Source organism: Vulpes lagopus, chromosome 4, assembly GCF_018345385.1.
Source record: "Vulpes lagopus strain Blue_001 chromosome 4, ASM1834538v1, whole genome shotgun sequence".
Classification (NCBI taxonomy): Eukaryota; Metazoa; Chordata; class Mammalia; order Carnivora; family Canidae; genus Vulpes; species Vulpes lagopus.
In genome coordinates this window covers 113,265,100-113,286,363 of record NC_054827.1, presented here as the reverse complement: position 1 = coordinate 113,286,363, position 21,264 = coordinate 113,265,100, and the positions used below count along the sequence as shown (strand labels likewise).

The 21,264-nt window shown below is 52.0% G+C and overlaps 2 protein-coding genes across 4 annotated transcripts; one reads left to right on the top strand and one right to left on the bottom strand.

Moving 5' to 3' along the window:
• Nucleotides 1–4,202: 4,202 nt before the first annotated feature.
• IDH2 (isocitrate dehydrogenase (NADP(+)) 2) lies at nucleotides 4,203–20,995 on the top strand. 3 transcript variants are annotated; one of them, XM_041753430.1, is made up of 12 exons: nucleotides 4,273–4,404; nucleotides 5,070–5,221; nucleotides 13,931–14,022; nucleotides 14,885–15,050; nucleotides 16,233–16,393; nucleotides 16,476–16,619; nucleotides 17,453–17,589; nucleotides 17,780–17,931; nucleotides 19,747–19,859; nucleotides 20,032–20,129; nucleotides 20,244–20,336; nucleotides 20,655–20,995. In XM_041753430.1, the coding sequence occupies exons 3-12, from the start codon at nucleotides 13,972–13,974 to the stop codon at nucleotides 20,737–20,739; spliced, it is 1,200 nt and encodes a 399-aa protein (XP_041609364.1). In that variant the 5' UTR covers nucleotides 4,273–4,404; nucleotides 5,070–5,221; nucleotides 13,931–13,971; the 3' UTR covers nucleotides 20,740–20,995. The 3 variants fall into 3 exon arrangements, with proteins under 3 accessions (XP_041609362.1, XP_041609364.1, XP_041609365.1); XM_041753428.1 differs by lacking the exon at nucleotides 5,070–5,221 and having other exon boundaries at nucleotides 4,203–4,404; XM_041753431.1 differs by lacking the exons at nucleotides 5,070–5,221; nucleotides 13,931–14,022; nucleotides 14,885–15,050 and having other exon boundaries at nucleotides 4,282–4,404.
• Nucleotides 10,143–10,578, bottom strand: LOC121489944 (60S ribosomal protein L31-like). The gene has a single exon (XM_041753432.1). It carries the CDS (start codon nucleotides 10,536–10,538, stop codon nucleotides 10,161–10,163), a length of 378 nt encoding a protein of 125 aa, XP_041609366.1. The 5' UTR covers nucleotides 10,539–10,578; the 3' UTR covers nucleotides 10,143–10,160.
• Nucleotides 20,996–21,264: the final 269 nt, after the last annotated feature.

The window sequence follows — 21,264 nt, the reverse complement described above, 5'->3', positions numbered from 1 at the left end:
ATTGTATTTATTTATTTGACAGAAAGAGAGAGCACAAGCAGGGGGAGCAGCAGGCAAACGGAGAGGGAGAAGCAGAAGAGGGAGAAGCAGGCTCCCTGCCTCAAGGCTCCACTTAACCAACTGAGCCACTCAAGCACCCCAGATCTACCTCATTCTTTTTTTTTTTTTGTAGTAACAGTACTACTAGTAAAAGCATATATTAATGAAGCTCTTAGTATCATTTAGAAGAGGTTAAATCACAACTGCCCATCAGGCATATTTCAGAAGAAACAAGTACAAGACGGGACATCTGGGTGGCTCAGCGATTGAGCATCTGCCTTCAGCTCAGGGTGTGATCCCAGGGTCCTGGTTTCGAGTCCTGCATCGGGCTCCTTGTGAGGAGTCTTCTCCCTCTGCCTATGTCTCTGCCTCTCTGTGTCTCTCATGAATAAATAAATAAATAAGATCTTTAAAAAATGCAGAAAACCCTTAAGCAACCTGAGAGAAAATTTCATAAAGTTATATAGTATTCTAAAATCCTCCAAATTCATTTCTGGACCTTGCCTGTTATTGTCCATACTTTTTAAAAAAATATATAAAGTTAAAATCAGTGTAGTTTATATGATATTTATTTATTGGGATGGGGGCCTGGGGAGCTGTTTGCCTTGCATGATGATTTAGGTATAAATGAAATGTGCCCCTCAGCCCTGGTGTGGGCTTGAGAAGGTGGGCTTGGGCATGGGCAGTGGGAAGAGTCCACTTGATGGAAGGAAGGGGCCATGCAAAGGCTCAGAGTCAGGGATTACTTAGGGGAATTGCTAAATTCAGAGTTCTTGGGGAGAATAAATAGTAGAAAAGCCGGATGGATGGTGAGGGAGGTGAAGGCCAGGAAGTGTTACAAGCTTACAAGACTCGACTGTATCAGGTGTGGAGAGCTAATAGCCAGCTGGGAGTGACTGCTCAGGGCGGTGCTTCAGGATGGCTGTGATGGCAGCAGTGGTCAGGTGATTGGGAAGGGGAGGGAACAGACTGCTGGCAGAGAAATCACTTTAGAAATGACCATAAATAGCTCTGCTATCAACAGCCCCCCTCCTGCAACACACACATTCTCTGCCTTCTTCTCTTCTTTTCTGATTTCTAATAATGGCATTGCTATTCTTCTAGCCCCAGGGATGGAAGTCTGAGTCACTCCGACTCCTCCTCCTGCCCAAGTCCAACCAGCGGCAATTCCTGTTGATTCCATCTCTACACTGTCTCCAGAGTCTTGAAGGTCCTACCAGGACCTTGTGTGAGGCCTGGCCGTGGTTCGAGGACTCTTACCTTTCCCTGTCAGGTCTGATCGTGTACTCCCCAACATCGTCTCACTGCTGTTGCCAGATGTTACCCCCTCCCCTGCCAACAAACACACCACTCAGCTGATGCCCTGGAGTGTCCACCTGGGTGAAGTACAATCCCTTACCTGTCCCAGAATGCCTGTCCAACCTCTTTCCAGATCACAAAAATCCTTAAGAGCCAGCCTGTTGGGCTTCCTTCCCTAAATGAACCAGGGTCTCATCATAAATATCCTTAAGAGCCAGCCTGTTGGACTTCCTGCCCTAAATGAACCAGGGTCTCCCCCATCAGAAGTAATTTTGTCTTTGACAGGTGCCTTGTTGTCACCCAAGCTCCTCTTGGGACACTTTCTTCTTGTGCCTGGTTTGTGGTGATTGCACAGATATCTGGCTCCAAAAGGTAGAGACTGAGTTTGGTGCCTCCACAGGGAATTTGTATATGACCTAGTCTCAGTAACTAATTGTGGTTTAATTAAAAATATGGAAGGGTGGGAGTTTCCAATTCTGCTGACTCCAACTGGAGGATTTCAGCATTTTTCCTTTATTTATTCTTTTTTTGCATTTTTCCTTTAAACACCTCTTCTTTCTTTCTTTTTTTAGATTTTATTTATATTTTTATTTGAGAGAGAGAGAAAGAGAGTATAAGCCAAGCAGAGGCAGAAGCAGGCTCCCCATCTAGCAGGGAGCCTGATGCAAGGTTTGACCCAGGATCCCAGGACCCTTCCTTGATCATGACTTGAGTTGAAGAGCAAGGAGGCCGATGCGGGGCTCAATCCCAGGACCCTGGAATCATGATCTGAGCTGAAGGCAGGTGCCTAACTGACAGCCACCCAGGTGCCCTAAGCACCATCTTTCTATGAAGTGACTTTCAGGGCCAGTAGTTACTACCATCAGGAATTCCAAACAAGTGCAATAAATAGAGACTCTGTGATCTTCTTTCTTCTTAAAAGAGCAATAGACTGTGAGCCAGGTATATGGGTATGAACTTGAGTTCTACTTTCCCAGCTGTGTGACTGAGTAAGTGTCCTAACCTCTCTGAGCAAATGGAGCTGATAACAGCTGTCTTCCCAGATAGGCCTGTATGGGGAAGGCTGGCATGGAACTGGAGCCCTGGGAGGCAGGGAGTGAGAGACAGTTTAATCTAAAGACTTTGGGGATCCCTGGGTGGCTCAGCGGTTTAGCGCCTGCCTTTGGCCCAGGGCGTGATCCTGGAGTCCTGGGATCGAGTCCTGCGTCAGGCTCCGGGCATGGAGCCTGCTTCTCCCTCCTCCTGTGTCTCTGCCTCTCTCTCTCTTTGTCTATAATAAATAAATAAATAAATAAATAAATCAATCTTTAAAAAAAGAAATCTGAAGACTTTGCCTCAACTGCCCTGGGCTACTGCTGTGTTTGCAAAGGATACATATGCCCCCATCCTGATCCCTCTCTGCGGGTGAAGGCTGGACTCTGAAACACACTGAGGCTTCAGGGCTGCCTCTCACTAGGGGGTCTGACACACTAGTCTACCATGCAGAGGAAGAGATGAGCCCCTGGAGTGGACAGCAATTTCTTCATGGTCATTTCAGAAGTGGTAGTATGGGTAGCTGACATACATAACTGAATCTCATTGTGTGGGCTATAAGGATCCTCAGGGGGTCCATTCTCCTAGTTGAGAGGTAGGGTCACTGGGCCCAGGTGCTTGATAATACCAGGATGGCATAAAGCCAAATATCAGGGGCTTCCAAGGTCTTTAACTGTTTTGAACAAGACTGGGAACAGAGTGAAAGGCATCATGTGGGATCATGCTGGCCTTGACTGAGACCTTAGACTTTGTGGGGGTGTGGGGGATCTCCAAACCAAAGCAGTAGCTCTGCCTGGTTGGGACAGGGAGAAGGAAGCACTGAAGTCAATAATTCAAGGTCAGTTTCCTGGCCCAGCCCCATCTGGCAATGTTGACTGTGAGGCAACCAAGGGGAGAGCTGGGGACACAGGGCAAAAAGAGGTTGCTAGTATTTAGAGTGAGTTGGTGTGACCAGGAAAGTGGGGGTTAGGGTCAGATTTTTCTAAATAAAACCCAGCCCCAGCTGGTGTCTCATTTCAAGAGGCTTTGGCTGCTTATGACAGAACCAATCAGTATTGTGTTGCACATGGAAACAGGCAATGGTGAACTGTTTGCCAGGGTGGATCCCGAGCTCACTCGGTGCAGGCCGCTTGAGGACTCATCTGGATCGTGATAAGCATCAACTACAACCGTCCAGCGCGGGGTGTGCCGCAAGCCTCTTACTTACGTTATGTCACCCACCTCTCCTGGCAGCCCTGTTACCATTACAATCCCCATTGCGGACGGGAGAACACAGACTCTGGCTAGGCTGAATGACTTCGAGGAGTAGCGGCTAGAATTTCGGGCGAGAAGCAGAGGAGAAGAGATGTCAGCTCTTGACCCGGGTCAGTCTACACAACTCAGGGGACAGGAGCATCTGAGCGCGAACCTGAGGAGAGCTGACGTGCTCTCAGTCCAAGAACACGGAACCCGCGCTCGGTCAACGCGAAGGAGTTTCAATCCAGCCAACGCGGAGGGCGCGGGGGTCTGCTCACTTTGGGGTTTGACACCTCGGTTTCAATAGGGCATCCCGGAGAGAGGGGTTCAGGCCGCCGACGGCTGCCGCCAGCGCCCAGCTCCCGCCCGCGCCAGCCCGTCCGGGGCAGTGGGGGCGTCGCGAGGCCTCCCGCCGCAGGCCGTGCGCGCCAATGGAGGCGCGCGCCCCGGGCGCGGGGGCGGGCCCGCGGCTGCGGCGCCGCTAGAGGAGTCCGGGTCCCGGCCCGCCTCCTTCCGGGCGAGGCCCAATCGGGGGGCGGCCCCCGGCAGCCCCGCCCCGCCCCGCCCCGCCCCGCCCCCGCCCGGGCGCCGGGCTGGCCTCCGCCGCACGCAGCCTGGCGGCCGGGAGCAGCGCCGGCGCCGTCTTGCCTGTGGCGCGCGGGGGGCTGGCCTGCGGCGGCGGGATGGCTGCCTACCTGCGGGTCGTACGTTCTCTGTGCAGAGCCTCCGGCTCCGGCCCGGCCTGGGCCGCCGCGGCGCCCACAGGTCCCAGCTTGCAGGAGCAGCCGCGGCGCCACTGTGAGTGCCACGAGGAGGATCCGGGCGCGCGCGCCGCGACGTGGCGGCCTCCCGGGCGGGGACCGGGGAGCGCGGCTCGGGACCGTCGCCGGGCCGGGGACGGCGGGGTTGGCGCGCAGAGAGCGGGGGGACGGGGACGCGCTCCCCGACCCCGGGGTTTCCGGCCGCGCCAGGCGCACGGGTGGGGACTTGAAGGACGGTGGCAACTGGTGGCCCTGGCGCGGCGGGCTCTGCGGCCCTGCGCGGGCGGGGTTCTGGGCTGCTCCGCGCCCCCAGATACTCCTGTAGGGGGTGCTGGGGGCGTCCGGGCCCGGAGGGCCTCCCGCCTGCCCTGGGAGGGGGGCCGGCCAGCGAAGAGGGGGCGGGAGCCCCGGGCCGGGTGTTCCCGTGAGAGGGAGGGTCGCGGCGCGGTCTCGGCTCAGACAAAGGCGGGGAGGAGGCATCCACTTCCCCTTCCTTTGCAGCCCGGCGCTCTGTAATTCCTCCTCGCTGTCAGGCCCTCGTCGGCTATTTTAGGAGCCTTTTACGCGACAGCTGGAGGAGCGTCCTTCTTATTTTCCCTTTTGTTTGGACCCCCCCCGACCCCCCCCCCCCCCCCCCCCGGCCCGTCACTTAAGTCTCCATCCCGGGTCCTCTCCTTGGCCTGAGCTGCCTTTTCTCGCCAGCCGGCTCCTGCGCTGCTCTTCGGCCCGCCCCACTCTCGCGCCTGGGAGACTGGGCCCTGGGCAGCCACACCACGGTGCCTCTCTCCTGAATAGTGCCTGAGTGCTTCTGTGGTACCCTCAGCACCCTGCTTAGGAAAGAAGCCAGTAGTCAGGTGAGAATAAGCAGGATTTAGCCTGAATCTCCATTACCAATGCCTGCTGCCCCCTGTGGCATGTGGGCATCGCCTTCCCCGTGGCTCTCCATTGCCAGCTACAAAAGGCCGGGAGAGTGTACCCCCCTTGGCCCTACCTCTTGCCTGTTGCCACGGAAACCTCTTTCCTGACCTGGCCTGGGGCCCCTTGGAGTGAGCCTGGGCAGTGAGGAAGAGGGAGGGGGGCCCAGGCAGCCTGGCATTACTGGTAGGGTAGGTAATCTTTAACGAGTGTGGGAGCAGCTGACCGGAATTGGGGAGGAGTGGGGGGTGGGGAGCACAGAGCTTGGGCCCCCACCCCCACCTCCCCTGCCAAGGAGAAAGGGACATTTCTGCTTTTGTACTTTTGGGATGTGTCTCTTAAGTGGCCAACCCTGCAACTCCAAGATTCCAAGTGCCCACAGGCCCCAGAACAGTTTCCCATATGGCACCACCTTTAGCAAAATAATTAGAGTTACACTGTCCAGTTCCCCCTTTTTCTCTCCTGCATCGATGATAAAGAAAAAGAAAGTTTTTAGTTGTAGGTCCTTCTAGAAATCCCCAAGTGGTGGGTTGGTTATTAATGGGGTGAATACATAGTATTTGATTGAGTTAGACAAGAGATTACAACTGTGGCCTCTGCTAGCTTGTTACCTGGCAACGCTGCTGGAGAGAATATTTGGCATTCCCCTTGATGACCAGAAAGAATATATTTTTTTTGGCTAAAACACTCCTGTGTCTTTGCTGCTTGGTAATTCCCACGTCTCTAGTTTTGCAATTCCCTGGCCTCCAGCGACTGCTGGTGGTGGTTCTGATAAACTGGACTTTGGGAAAGTGAGGGTGGGCTCTGCTCAGGCACTCCCTGGGAGAATTATCTTGGCTGGCCCTCCTTAGCTCTGTTCCTCACCTAGGAACTTCTTGATTTTTCTTACCCTCCCTCTTAACTTTTCAGACCTTAGTGACTTGCCTGCACTCTTAGATTCTAGGGCAGATTATTTAATGATTGATCAGCGTTCTGCAGACCTACCTGTGGGGTGGTGATTATGTGTTCTCCGCTTGTTTTGACCACATCAGATAAGACCACTGCTGCCCCACCAGAGGTGTTTTGGGTGGTCATGTTTAGGTCCACCAGGTTTGGAGAAAGCCTGGGGCCCTCAAGTCCTCCATGTGAGGTTGGAGCCTCTTGTGCTGGTTGCATTCCTGGTGTGAGGTGCTGGACACTGCCCTCTGGTTACTGGAAGCCATGCTCTGTGACCTACCCTGGAGTTTACATGAAGGTAAATGCATGTTTAAAATGTCAGTGGATTGCACATATTAACACAGTATAAGTTGTGAGTTTTTCCAGGGCAGTTTGCCCATTGCCTGGCAGACATGCCACCCATGTACATTTGTGTTGGTCTGGTGAAATCTGATGGGGAGAGTTCACTGGTCTCTGTGTGGCATTCCCAGAAGGTAGGAGGGGAGGGGGCACATTGCATCCCAATAGGAGGTGAGGACAGGGTAGCAGCTTACTCTAGACCAAACTGACTGACTTGGCATTCATTTGTGACTTCAACAACTATGGTGCTCTACTGTGTGCCAGCCTCTGTGCAAGGTGCTGGGGACAGAGCCAGAAATAAGAGGCAAAGATTTCTGCTCCTTTGCAGCCTAAATTCTAATGTGGGGACAGTCAGTAAAACAAGGTAGAAATTGGGTAGTATGGTGTGTGAGAGAACACGAACTAAGGGGAACAAATTGGTCAGGAAGGTGTGTGTGGAAGTTTTTATGGGGCCGCCAGAAAAGACCTTGAATGAAGGGCTAATGGAATAAGGAAACAGGTCATTTGGTTATCAGGTGCCAAGGCCTGGTGGAGAAGTGCACTTTTGCTTGTAGGGAAGCAGAGGGGGAGGGAGTGCCTGAGGCTGGCACGGAGTAGGGTGGGGAGTGGGGGTGGGGTGGGGAGGAGGGCAGTAACAGATCTGGTCGGCTGGTTGGGAGGTGGGGGGGGCATGCATTTTTGAGGACTTTGACCTTTACTCTGAGTGAAAAGGGGGCGCTTTGGAGGGTTTGAGAAGAGTGTCTTGGCCTGATTTAGATTTAACAGGTACACTCTGGCTTCAGAGTTTTGGTAGGAGGCTTGGAGTCATAATCTGGCAAAAGAGGGTGGCCTGCACCTGGCTGGTTGCGCTGGGGGTGGTGAGAAGTGGTTGGACTCTGGATGTGTTTTGAAGGAAGAGCCATTAAGATTTTTTGATGGTGTAGATGTGGCTGTAAGGAAGTGGAGGAGTGGAGGTTGACACCAAGGAAAATGCTAGAGCCTCTTGCAGAATTGCTGCCCTGCCTTCTTGAGCTCCCAGGAATTGGGGGCTTCCCCCCACATGCTGCTCAGTTATGGTAGCTGAGAGCAGCCTGAGTGAGAACGTGGTAAAGTACTTAGCCTTGGGGGTGGTAGCTTTCTTGGGAGGGATCTTTAGCCTTGGGTTTGGAGCAGCAGGCGGATCCTGAAACTGGGGACAGGTTTTAAAATCCTTCCTTGGTGTTGGGTGCTAGGAGACCAGATGGTGAGGAGAGTTGGCCTACTGTGACTGGTGTGATTCCATCCCACACTCTGGCCAGGACAGTGTGCAATGTGTCTTCCAAAGATTTAATATGGTGGCTATTCCTTCAAAGCTTTCAGGGAGGTCCGTGCTCTGTTCCTTGGATTTCAGATTGCTTGTCATCACTTGTCACCCAGAGAGGGGCAGACGATGGGGGCGTCCCTACCATATTGGCTGAACACACAACATCTCCTACTCTGATGCCTTGGGGCTTATGTCCTCTGGAGGGTACAGGATAGGCCTGGAATCAAGAAGCTGTCTCTAGTGCCGCCCATCCTTGCCATGAGTGAGCACCATCTCAGTGTGGTAGAAGCAACTCACTCTTCAAAGAAGAGACTGTATTTTTACGTAAAATCTCCTCTGGGTTGTTGTTGTTGTGTGTGTGTGTGTGTGTTTCTTTTTTGTTTTGTTTTTGTGTGTTTTTCCCCACTGGTTTAGATTTTTAAAAACTAAAAATTGGGCAGCCCCAGTGGCTCATCGGTTTAGCGCCGCCTGCAGCCCAGGGTGTGATCCTGGAGACCTGGGATGGAGTCCCACATCAGGCTTGTTGCATGGAGCCTGCTTCTCCCTGCTTCTCCCTCTGCCTGTGTCTCTGCCTCTCTCTCTCTGTGTGTCTCAATAAATAAATAAATAAATAAATAAATAAATAAATAAATAAATAATCTTTTAAAAAAATAAATAAATAAACTAAAAATTTTTCTTGTTTTGCATCGTGGCAAAACTGCATAACAAAAATTTCCATGTTAGCCATTTTTAAGTATGAAGTTCAGTAGCATTAATACTTTCACGTTGTCGAACGACCAATCCCCAGAGATTTATCGTCTTGCAAAACCGAAACTCTGTGCCCATTAAACAACAGTTCCCCACACCCTCCTCCCCCAGCTCCTGGCAACGACCAACCAACCGTTCTACTTTCTGTTTCTATGAATTTGACTCCTCTAGGTACGTCTTGTAAGTAGAAGCAGGCAGTATTTTTCTTTTTGTGACTAGCTTATTTCAGTACTCCTAATGTCCTGCAGGTTTTTTTTTTCTTTAAAGATTTATTTATTTATTTATGATAGAGAGAGAAAGAGAGAGAGAGGTAGAGACACAGGAGGAGGGAGAAGCAGGCTCCATGCCGGGGAGCCCGACATGGGACTCGATCCCTGGACTCCAGGATCGCGCCCTGGGCCAAAGGCAGGCACTAAACCACTGAGCCACCCAGGGATCCCCTGTCCTGCAGGTTTATCCCTGTTGCAGCTTATGTCAGCATTCTCTTAATTTTTAGGGCTGAATATTCCATTCTTGAGATACCCATTTAAAAAAAAAAGAGTTTAAAATTTAATTGACCTTCTGAGTAAGGTACAGGGATTGTAAGAAGCTTAGGCAGTATATGGTTATTAATTTCTTGCATAGTTATTAGTGCTTCTAATTTATTATAAGAGTAACCTACTAGAGGCACCTGGGTGTCTCTGGTTGAGCATCTGCCTTTGGCTCAGGTCGTGATCCCGGGGTCCTGGGATGGGATGAGTCCTGCATTGGGCTCCCCGCAGGGAACCTGCTTCTCCCTCTGCCTATAATTCTGCCGCTTTCTGTGTGTCTCTCATGAATAAATGAATAAAGTCTTAAAAAGGGGGAAAAAAAAAAGAGTTACCTCCCAGAAATGGGTTGAGAGTGTTTGGGAAATGTGGAAATGCTGTCTATGTAAGTATACCACATCTACCACATCATAACTCCACTGGCCATCCGAGGGGAAACTGGCCTTATGGGATTTGAAACAAAAGAACTTGAGCAGCAAGAGATATGGAGGTAGGTCTGGATCCATTGCTGTCACTGACGGTGGCAGCACTTCCTTTTTTATTTTCCAAGCAAGTACATTCACATTTGGGTGGTGGGGAGCCCAGTCTTGGAGAAACTTGGAATTATGAACATCATTTAATCTTTTGTAGGGACGTTTTTCTTAACCTTCCTGGATTAGTTTCCAGTGTCCTCTCGAAGGCTCATACCACATTTCGTTCATCCATTTGTTCCTTGGTAGATATTTGAGTTGCTCCCACCTCTTGGCTATGTGAATAATTCTTTTTTTATTTTATTTTATTTATTTACTCATGAGAGACACAGAGAGAGGCAGAGACATAGGCAGAGGAAGAAACAGGCTCCCCACAGGGACCCGATTTGGGACTTGATCCTGAAACTCCAAGATCGTGACCTGAGCCGAAGGCAGATGCTCAACCGCTGAGCCACCCAGGTGTCCCAGTGTGTGAATAATTCTGCTATGGACATGAGTGTACACATATCTCTTTGAGACCCTGCTTTTAATTATTGTTATTTTTTTCAGTTTTATACCTTTATTTGACAATCAGCGATTAGTTCTCATCCACATTAACAGTCTGTAGATTTTTGAAAGTGGTGACAGGTACGTAGGTAACCAGCGTGTAGAGCTTGTTTGGTGAATCTTCATCCTCGTTACGTTTTCTGGACAACTGCACACGGATACGGTATGGAACATTCCTTATTCCTTTGGCCCAGACAGCTTTGTTGAGCCTGGTGTCAATGCGCACATCTGGAGTTCCCATCTCCTTCATGGCAAATTTCCGGATCTCTTTGAGTGCCCGAGGGGCACGCTTCTTGAAACCCACTCCATGGATACGTTTGTGAATGTTGATGGTGTATTCTCTGGTCACTACCTCGTTGATGGCAGAACGGCCCTTCTTCTTCTCGCCACCCTTCTTTGCGGGAGCCATTCTGCCGGGCCCTAGTTGGAAAGCCCTGCTTTTAATTATTTTGGATACATATCTAGAAGTGGGATTGCTGGGCAAGGTGGCAATTCTCCCCCCCCCCTTTTTTTATAGGGGAAGGGCAGAGGGAAAGAGAGAGAGAGAATCCCAAGCAGGCTGTCCCCCCTCCAGAGCAGAGCCCGAACCCCTGCCCCATCTCAACCCTGAGATCATGATCTGAGCCAAAATCAAGAGTTGAATGCTTAACTGACTGAGCCATCCAGGTGCCCTGGACAATATGGCAATTCTATCTTTAATTTTTTTTTCTTAAAGATTTTATTTATTTACTCGAGAGACACACACAGAGAGAGGCAGAGACACAGGCAGAGGGAAAAGCAGGCTCCATGCAGGGAGCCTGACGTGGGATTTGATCCAGGGTCTTCCAGGATCACGCCCTGGACTGAAGGCAGGCGCTAAACCGCTGAGCCACCTGGACTGCCCTCTATCTTTAATTTTTTGAGGAACCTTCATACTGTTTTCCATAGTGGCTGCAACATTGTACGTTCTTACCAGCTGTATATAAGGGTTCCAGTTTCTCCACATCCTCACCAACACCTGTTGTTTTCTGTTCTGGGTTTTTTGTTTTGTTTTTGATAGTAGCCATCCTAATGGGTGTGAGGTGGTATTTCATTGTGGTTTTGATTTGCATTTCCCTAGTGATTAGTGCTGTGGGGTGATTTTCATATGCTTATTGGCCATTTACATGTCATTTTTGAAGAAATATCCATTTAAGTCCTTGGCCCAGACAGCTTTGGGCCAAGCTTTGGGCCATTTATTAACTGGCTATTTGTTGTTATTGTTGTTGAAATTACCTGCTTTTAAAATCTTTGTCACCAATTAATATATTTGGTTTCTTTATTTTTGTAATTGTTTATAATTTTTATTTTATTAAGTCTGCTCCGTGCCCAGTGTGGGGCTTGAACTCATGACCTTGAGATCTGGAGTTGCATGCTATACTGACTGAGTGAGCCAGTGCCCCAAGTCTATGCTGCTTTAGCTCCCATGGTTGCCCCCAGCTCTGGGAAGTGCTCCTTCAGGGTGGCTGTACTCCTGACTCTGATGACAGAGCAGCTGCTTGGTCTCTCTCCATCATAGATTTACCCTTACTCACACTCCTTGAGGCCAGGCACTGTTATGTTTTTCTCAGTGTTTCAGGAAGAGGTGCTTAGCACCTGGTTGTAAATAAGTGGGCCTGTGTTCTCTGAGGGTTTGACACCTGCAGGCACAGCAGGGAGGGCTGCCTGCTGTGATCTTGACATCGAGCTCCCCATACAGGTGTCTGGTGTCGGAAGCCCAAAAATTGAGCAGACCCAAGTGAGGCTGAAACCTTTAGGATTAGCCCCAGATGACTTCTCCTTAGGGATTATGATTATGGCAGATTCAGTACAATTAAAATAACACCTTGATTAGCTCTCATTACATTAACTCAGGAGAAGCACTCTTAAAAGCTAAGCTAGCTCTGCAACAGCCCAGTAGACTTTCTGAGGTCCCGAGGCCCTTTACACTCAAGCTTTCAGCCAGGAAAGGTGAAGAAATTTTGTAGCTTGGGTCCAAAGGCCCCTTCGTGTCCTGGAAAGGGTGGTAGAGCAGTGCCAGCTGCATCCACCTTGTTCTCTAGGGAATGGAATGTTTGGAGTGTGTGTTTGCTTTCTGCTTCTCTACATGTGACCCATGAGGGTATCCAGAGGCTATGCTTGAGCTAGAAACCTGGGATCTATCCTGACTTCTGACATAAGCCACACTCCCTGGGTCTCATTTTTCTTCCTAAATAATCTCTAAAAATCTTTTTCGATTAAAAAAAAAATCTGTTTGCATATCTTTGGGAGATTATTTTTAGATTAAAAAATCTGTGCACATCTTTGGAAAGTGAGTCATTTTGCTGCATATAATTCACCTTTTTCTCTGTGGGTTGGGGATGCCAGCATGAGTCATGGTTGTGGTGTGTATTGTGGGACAGTTATATGTTTGGAGTTGTTGGGTTTTGGTCACTTCTGTTTTAAATGTGCATAGTTGGCAATGCTTTTTTTAGTTTGAGGGCCTGCTTTTCATAGACTTCTGTCCCTTGCTGTCTACCTGGCAGTGGTCACTTCTTCTGACCATTTAAGTGTACATCCTGGTCCCCTCTTTGGACTTGCTCTAATCTCTGGTGAGGTGGAAGACCCCGAACTATATTCATAAGGATTGTGTGTAACATAAAAGTTAATGGGCCCTAAGTGAGGGCTGAGGAGACTCCACTGGGGACAGAGCCCCACTCTCAGCTGTCCTCTTGCCTGGGTTTCAGCAGTGAGTGAGCCTTCTGGTGATGGAAGCCCAGTGGTAGGTTTGACACAGATCTGGTCGCCCTACTTAGTCACTGCTTCTTCCCGGCTGTGGGTAGAGGAACATGCTGGCGCTCAGGTACCTCTGTCTACTCCAAGTAGCCTGCACTGATTTAATTGGATGAGCCATTTTCTTGTGTTTTCTTTGGATCTCACTTCCCAGACTGTTGGTTTTTCTCATGAGTCAGACTTTCCTTGGAGAGCCTCCCCTGGTTCCTCTTGTCCTCCACCATCTCCCCAGACCTTTAGTGCTTCTCTGCGCGACAGGCCACCTTGAGCCAGTTCGGATCCAGGGTTCTGAGTTCCATTCCGATGTCCTAAGCCTATGCTTCCCATTGAGAAAGGTGGAAGATGTGTTGTCTTCAGGCAGTGTAACCTTTGGCAGTAAGCTGGGAAACTCTGAGAGCCTCAGTTGTATCACATTTAAAGGGGGAGATAACCATATACCGTTTTGGGAGCAGTTTGAGGCCTAAAAGGAATCACGTAAAGGGCGTGTGTATGCCATCAGGCACACAGGAGGTGCCAATACAGTTTCTGTCCTCACTTAGCTTTAGTCCGGCTCCTGTTACAAGGTTAGTAACTGGGTGACTTTGAGAGGAGGTTACAGAAAGGATGTGGGATAGCTCATAGAGCTGCAGGGATTGGGCCACAGGGGCTGCTGGCTGCCCTGGGGACGGAGTGGCAGCAGCTTGTAGGCATCTGCTTCCTGACTTGCTGTTGGACAGGGTGGCCCCAGCTGGCTCTTTGTCTGAGTTGGTCTTCTCTGCCTTCAGATTCCAGGGGAGAGGATCTGATTGGCCAGGCTGGCATCTCTCTGGCTGGTCCTAGCTGGCCGTCCTCAGTGGGGTGGTCCAGGTCCCCCAGGTGGCCCAGGAGCTGCTCCTGCTGAGGGGGAGAGGGAGGGCACGTGGGTAACTGGGCCCCTTGACAATGCTCCCTCCTGGGTGAAGGGCAGGTCTGGCTGGTGGGGCGAGCCAATCCCCCGCCCCCCCACCGCAGCCCTCCCCAGAGGTGTGACGCACTGCGTGTGCCCGGTCCTAGATGCTGACAAGAGGATTAAGGTGGCAAAGCCGGTGGTGGAGATGGACGGCGATGAGATGACCAGGATCATCTGGCAGTTCATCAAGGAGAAGGTAGTTCCTCCCAGAGTGGGCAGCTCTCTGCACAGCTCCCTGTGCCCCGAGTCAGGTCCCAGGGGTCACCAGCTGCCCTGGTGGGCGGCAGCAGCCCTGTTGCTGTCCTTCCATCCACCTTGCTGTCATGTCCAGGCCATGCATGGTTTTCACAATATCGGGTAGGGGTCCGTCCTCAGCAGTGTGTCCTGTGCTGGTGCCAGAGCCCACATGTTTTACAGAGTGTGTGTGCATTCAAGGCCTACCTTGCATTGTGGCCTTTTGATACCCCATGTTCTGATGTGCTTTCTGGAAGGAGACAGGGGCTGGTGTGCCGGGCAGCATGCACAGAGTTAACCTATCCTTGGGGTTCGGGGCTGCTACCCAGATTATGGCTGCAGTGCTCATCGGACAGGGATGTATGTGTCTGAGCCATCGTGGTGTTGGCTTCCAGCATGGCTACTTGGCTTTTCCAAAGTTGCTGTGGTGTGGATCTGCCTGGGAGAGCCATATTGTGTGTGTGTTCACAAGAAGGTTGAGAATTGCTACTTCCCATTGGGGAGGAACAGGGAACCCACTGTACAGAGAAATACAGAGATACTTGGAGTTGGGGTTCAGCTGAGTTGGGCCACTGCCGTCCATGCTGGGAGCAGAGCCCTTCCAGAGGCTGTGGCCTGGTCTCTCCCGAGAACCCTGGCATCCTGACAGCTCTCACCTGGCCCCACTGAGGAATGGCTGATCTCATCCCTCTGCCATGCTGTCCCCTTGCTCCACTGGCCTTCTGTCATCCCTGCCCCAAGGGGGTGTCCTCTGCTTTGGCCCATGCATGCCCCTTGGTCACAGACATCTGGGCTGATACCTTGTCCTGGTCATCTGTCTCTAGCTCATCCTACCCCACGTGGACGTCCAGCTCAAGTATTTCGACCTGGGACTTCCAAACCGTGACCAGACCAACGACCAGGTCACCATAGACTCTGCGTTGGCCACCCAGAAGTACAGTGTGGCTGTCAAATGTGCCACCATCACCCCCGATGAGGCCCGAGTGGAAGGTGTGAGGGGGCGGAGGTGGGTGGGCGAGGGCCGTGGGGGCTGAGCCACGAACCCAGTCTCCCTGTGATTGCCTGGGAGGCAGGGGAGCCCTTGAGGTTCTTGCAGATGAGGCTGGGTGGGGTGGTGTTCCCAGGCCCGTCGGCTTTCTGCTGTGCTATGTGGCTCTGACCAGTGTAGGTGTCTTTGGCGACAGTGAGGAGAAAGCTCATGCTGATGCCGGCACAGTAAGGACAGCTGCTTTGGCAGCCTGCCCCTCTGGCCTCCTGGATGTTTAGCAGGCAGGTTTACGAGAGCCTCAGGGGGCTCTGGGGAGCATTGCTCATGTCTCGTCATTGTCTTGGCATTGCAGCTCTGCCCCTTGCCCCTGTGGCTGTGGAAAGGTCTCAGCCGCCCTCACCAGGCTTGGACTGGCTGCTGGTCCCTGGTTCTGGGGACCACTTTTGACGGTTCCATGAAATAATGGCACCAGCGTGTGGATAAAAGGGCCAGGTTTGGAAAATTTGAGAAAGGGTGGTTTAGGGGTTTGCAGAGCTCTTTCTCTCTTGTTACTTGCTACAGTGTGAGGAAGCTAGAAGGAGGCATTCAAGGCACATTTCCAAATGCTCCAGAGCTCCTCCCATCTTTCGGGTGGTATTGGAATCATTTAATGTGAAGCTCTTTTTGCAGTTCTTATTTCTCCTGAGCCCTGGGATTTATATATTCCTATTTTGTGGACAAGGAAATAGAGAGTCACAGTCTTAGCGATGTGGGCTGGACCCAGAGGTCCGTGGCAGTACTGTGGCAAGAACAGAAGGTCTGCAGCGCGCGGTAGCGTGCTGCCAGAGTCCTGTCAGACCGAGCGTGATGTGGGAATAATGGCAGCTGATAGAGCACTTCTGTGCCGGGTGCTGTGCTAGCCACTTTACATACGAGTTCATTTAATCCTCACAGCAACCCAAAGGCTAGGTATCTTATCAATACTTTCATTTTATAGCTCAGGTTAAGCCATTTGCATAAAACTCACAGTTGGAGGTGGTGGACCTTGCAGCCAAGGAATCTGATCCCATGGCCCACTCCTTCATATTCTAGGCATTCCCCAGGATGATTTGCAGGCTCCCATCAGGCTGCGTTCTTGCTTAGGGTTCACATTTTGGTTGGAAGGTGGGGGCTGCAGCGGGGCCGCTCCATCTCTGTCCTTGTAGAGTTCAAGTTGAAAAAGATGTGGAAGAGTCCCAATGGAACCATCCGGAACATCCTTGGGGGGACTGTCTTCCGGGAACCCATCATCTGCAAAAACATCCCACGCCTCGTCCCCGGCTGGACCAAGCCCATCACCATTGGCAGACATGCCCACGGTGACCAGGTGGGCCACGGTGGGAGTTGGCTCTCACTGGCCTGGGACCCTCACTGGACCCCTGGCCTGAGCTGCACTCTCGTCTCTGTAGTACAAGGCCACAGACTTCGTGGTGGACCGAGCTGGCACGTTCAAGATCATTTTCTCCCCAAAGGATGGCAGCGGTGCTAAGGAGTGGGAGGTGTACAACTTCCCCGGCGGCGGCGTGGGGATGGGCATGTACAACACTGACGAGGTAAGGCTGTGGCTCCCGAGTCCCTCCTCGCTGGGCCCTGCCTCCCTTCGGGCCACCTGGAACTGCTGACTCTGACTCCTCCCGCGCCCAGGGCCTGGAAAGGTCTGAGGCCTGTGAGCCAATGCCTCCAAGATGCGTTCAGGGGGGACCCACGGTGTGCCCGGTATGGAGTGGGGCTCTAAGACCCCTGCTCAGCCAGACGCCCCTGCTCTCCAACTTCCTGTTCTCATTCTCCCAACATGCCTTTGGGGCTGAGTTAGTTGTCAGGATGCTTGGCTTAAACAAACCGGATAAGCATTCTTTTTTCCCTTTCTCCAGCTCTTGGTTTTCATTTCTTCTGTGGTTGGCTTCATTCTTGGGTTCTGAGGAAGTGGCCATCAGTAGCTCCGGGCTTATCCCCGGCCAGCTTGGTTTCCCTATCAGGAAAGTGCCCTTTTTGTTCATGGTTCCAGCAAAAGTGCCAGGCCTGGGTCATGAGACCATCTCTGAGCCAATCATGGAGGGCCCAGATAGGCTCCACTGGGACACACGGTCAACTCTATAGAGATGGGTTGGTGGGCTGGGAGAATCAGGGGAGAGGGGGGGCAAAATTCAGGGGCTCCTTCCTCCCAGAAGTTGAGAGGGGGATACTAGGCCAGCAGACACAGCGGATGCTCCCTCCAGGGTGGCTGGGTTCACCCAGGCTGTCAGAGCAGGTCGTATATCTGGAGGGAGAGGATGCCATTCCTGGGGCCCCGGTCCTGACCCTGGGGACCAGGAAGGGTGGGCAGTGCCCCAGACCCTGGGGACCAGGAAGGGTACCATGCCAGGGGCCTCTCTCTCTCTCCCTACAGTCAATCTCGGGTTTTGCGCACAGCTGCTTCCAGTATGCCATCCAAAAGAAGTGGCCCCTGTACATGAGCACGAAGAACACCATTCTGAAAGCCTATGACGGGCGCTTCAAGGACATCTTCCAAGAGATCTTTGAGAAGTAACAGCCTCTCCCTTTATTGCTAAGGATCCCACACCCTTTCTGTGGAATACACTAAGCAATCCCCTCAATCCCCATCCTACAGGGTGGCTGCTGTTCCAGTGTATTCAGCTCAGCTCTGAGCTCGGGGAGAGATCCCCAACTTGTTAGCTTCCTGCCCTCTGCCCACATCAGGCCCTTTTGCTCCCAGGCACTACAAGACCGACTTTGACAAGAATAAGATCTGGTATGAGCACCGGCTCATTGACGACATGGTGGCTCAGGTCCTCAAGTCTTCAGGCGGCTTTGTGTGGGCCTGCAAGAACTACGATGGGGATGTGCAGTCGGACATCCTGGCCCAGGGTATGCTGGGAGTGCTGTTCCCCAGGGGGTCGATTGATCTTATCTGGCTGATCTTATCTGGCTGGGCGATTTTCAGACCCTTTTCAGAGAAAACCTCTTTAGTGAGGCAGTAGGACTGGGGCTCACTAGCTCATTGAGAGGTGCCCGTTCCCCATGGACAGCAGGGGGCAGGAGCTCCCTGGAATAGAAGGAAGGAAGGATCACAAATTTGGTTTGGACTGGTGTATTACTAAGGCTACTTTTCCAGAGAAAGGAGAATATAGGAATTCAGGTCCTAAAGGGTGAGGTGTGTCAGTTTTGAGGTTGCTGCTGTCCACGAAGGAGCCAAGTCACCCTGGCTCCAGGTTTGGGCTAGATTTGGCTCTAGCAGAAAAATGGGATTGAGCACAACCGAGTGCTTTTTGAATTACAGAGAATTCATTTTGCCCATAGATCTGTTGGTTGTAGGAGAATAGTGGGGAAGGTGGCAAAGCCCCAAGCCCTAGAGCATCCTATGAGACAAATTGGATTACAGCAGGAAGCATGGATGAGGCCATTAGAGAAGTAGCTGTAAGAACTAGCTCCTGAGAAGGAAAGTGAACTCTACTTTTTCCAAGTGAAAGTTGTGAGGAAAAGATACAGTGTCCTAATGTTTTATGAAAACCTTTGGTTCGGGACTCCTGGGTGCTCAGCGGTTGAATGTCTGCCTTTGGCTCAGGGCCTGATCCTGGAGTCCTGGGATCGAGTCCCATGTCAGGCTCCCTGCATGGAGCCTGCTTCTCCCTCTGCCTGTGTCTCTGCTTCTCTCTCTCTCTCTCATAAATAAATAAATAAATAAGTCTTTAAAAAAGCAAAAATAAAAACAAAAACCTTTGGCTTTATTTCAGTAAGTAGATCCTCTTACTAGAACAATTCCTGTCTAGGATGGAAGGATGAAAAGCCATAGCAGACAAGAGAAAGACATGATAATTACCTTAAAGTATATAAGGAATTGGTGGGTATGAGAGTCTAGTAAACATGGACCCCTTTCCCATGCCCCAGCTGCCGGCATTTTAGACAACTAATTTTCTTTTCTTCTTAAGATTTTATTTCTTTATTTGAGAGAGAGAATATAAGTGGGGTGGGGAGAGGGGGGATGAGTAGAGGGAGAGGGAGATGCAGACTCCCTGCTCGTCTGGGAACCTGACTCAGGACACAATCCCAGGACCCTGAGATCATGACCTATGCCAGAGGCAGATGCTTCACTGACTGAGCCACCCAGACGCCCCTTAGACGACTAATTTTTTTTTACAAGTTTTTCACTTTTTCTAATTCTTGGGACTTAACAGTTCTTATTTTGGTGCTGTGGGGTGCTTTTGAAGCCCAAGAGACCTTGACAATAGAAAAAGTTGACATCTGGATTTGGGAAAATTTGGGAATAAATCATAAATCGCCAAAAAGTCGCCTAAAAGAGCAGCAGATAAAGTGATCGTTGTGCAGTAGCTGGTGGCGGGCTTTCTGCTTGAATGAGCTGTTTGATTATGAGCCAGACTGGGTGGGTGGAATGCTTGGGGTCTGGGGCCCTGGCAGTGGGGACACAGATGTATGTTCACAGGCTGATGTGTAGCCATCTGTGAATAGCCCCGTGCCCTGTACCAGGCTCTGCAGACCCACGACAAGGGTGGTCAAGCCCAAAACAGTGACTGTCCTCCCAGGCACAGTCGGGGGTCATGAGCAGAGAGGCAGCTCAGAGCTGAGAGGCTCCTCCTCACAAGCAGGAGGGCAGGTGGGCTCAACCCAGTGGTTGGAGGAGTGGTGCTCACACTCCACTGAAAGGAAGGTCTTCCCCCTCTTCAGGCTTTGGCTCCCTTGGCCTGATGACATCTGTGCTGGTATGCCCCGATGGGAAGACCATCGAGGCTGAGGCTGCTCATGGAACGGTAACCCGCCATTATCGGGAGCACCAGAAGGTGAGTGTAGGGACTGTGGTCGCACGCATCTACCCCAGGGGCCCAGAACCCAGTGATGCTGAAGGCTGGGAGGATGGAGTCTGGTTTGTCAGCCTAGGGGTGGCCAGCTGCATCCAGGTGCCCCCTTGTCGGCTGGTTTGGTTTCTGATGCCCCTGTGGCCCCCACCCCCAGGGCCGGCCTACCAGCACGAACCCCATTGCCAGCATCTTTGCCTGGACACGCGGCCTGGAGCACCGGGGGAAGCTGGATGGGAACCAGGACCTCATCAGGTGAGTGGAGAGGGAGGGGGCCTGAGCTGATCCAGGGCAGATCCTGGGTCCTGGTGCTGTAAACTGGGGCCTCACTCTGCCTCACTCTGCCCTTCACCACCCCCTGCCCCGCAGGTTTGCGCAGACCCTGGAAAAAGTGTGTGTCCAGACTGTGGAGAGTGGAGCCATGACCAAGGACCTGGCAGGCTGTATCCATGGCCTCAGCAAGTGCGTGGCCTGTGGCAGAGGGTGGGCCTGACCTTTAGGGACCTCAGGGTTGGATGGGAAGAAGCCAGAGGATCCTCTTAGAGGCCCCCTCTAGGGTGAGCTTAGCCACCAAGGGCCCGAGCTCAAACAGGTCCCTATCCCCGAGGCTAGCAGCCCCGAGCCTGGCCATCCCCTGCTGAACTCACTGTGGCCCTTTGGTGGTGGGCTGTCAGCAGCCTCTGACCTGGGAGGGTGGCCACTCAGGTGCCCAGGCTCAGGCTCTGCCCTGGGAGGGCCCGGCTGGAGCCGCTCCTCATGCAAACGGTGTTCTCTCGGCAGCGTGAAGCTGAACGAGCACTTCCTGAACACCTCCGACTTCCTGGACACCATCAAGAACAACCTGGACAAGGCTCTGGGCCAGTAGTGGGGGCGGGCCGCGGGTGGCGGGTGGGGCTGAGCTAGCAGTGGGCCTCGAGTGAGCCCCCTCTCAGGCCTTTGTAGGGGACTTTTTTTTATAAGCAAGATGTTTTTAAAAGTATCTGTGTGTTTCCCCTCATGGTGATGTGAGGCGGGAACAGTGTGTTTTACCTCAGCCACTCAGTGTGTTTTGCATACTGTAATTTATATTGCCCTTGGAACACATGGTGCCATATTTAGCTACTAAAAAGCTCTTCACAAAACTGTCTGTTGTGTTTGTTGCTGAGGGAGGGAGGCAGCCCAGCCAGGGCCCTGAGAAAGAGGTCCTCGGAGGGCTGGCGGGTTCGGGTTCCACCTGGGACAGCCCGTGATGCCGCAGGGCTGCGTCGCCCACGGTTCTCCATTCAGTCAGGGGCCACGATGGGTGTGAGCATCCTGAATTCTGTGGTGCTGTCTGACTGAGCCCCGGGGACTCAGGGTGCAGGCCTGTGGGCTCCCTGAAATTTTCTAGCACGATCCGGTTCCTACATCC

Excerpts from the sequence above, each read along its gene's own strand:
- IDH2 (XM_041753428.1), top strand. The coding sequence starts at position 4,290 with ATGGCTGCCTACCTGCGGGTCGTACGTTCTCTGTGCAGAGCCTCCGGC. Across the intron at positions 19,860-20,031 it reads ATTATCGGGAGCACCAGAAG|GGCCGGCCTACCAGCACGAA; the intron begins GTGAGTGTAGGG and ends CCCCACCCCCAG. Across the intron at positions 20,130-20,243 it reads GGGAACCAGGACCTCATCAG|GTTTGCGCAGACCCTGGAAA; the intron begins GTGAGTGGAGAG and ends CCTGCCCCGCAG.
- LOC121489944 (XM_041753432.1), bottom strand. The coding sequence starts at position 10,538 with ATGGCTCCCGCAAAGAAGGGTGGCGAGAAGAAGAAGGGCCGTTCTGCC.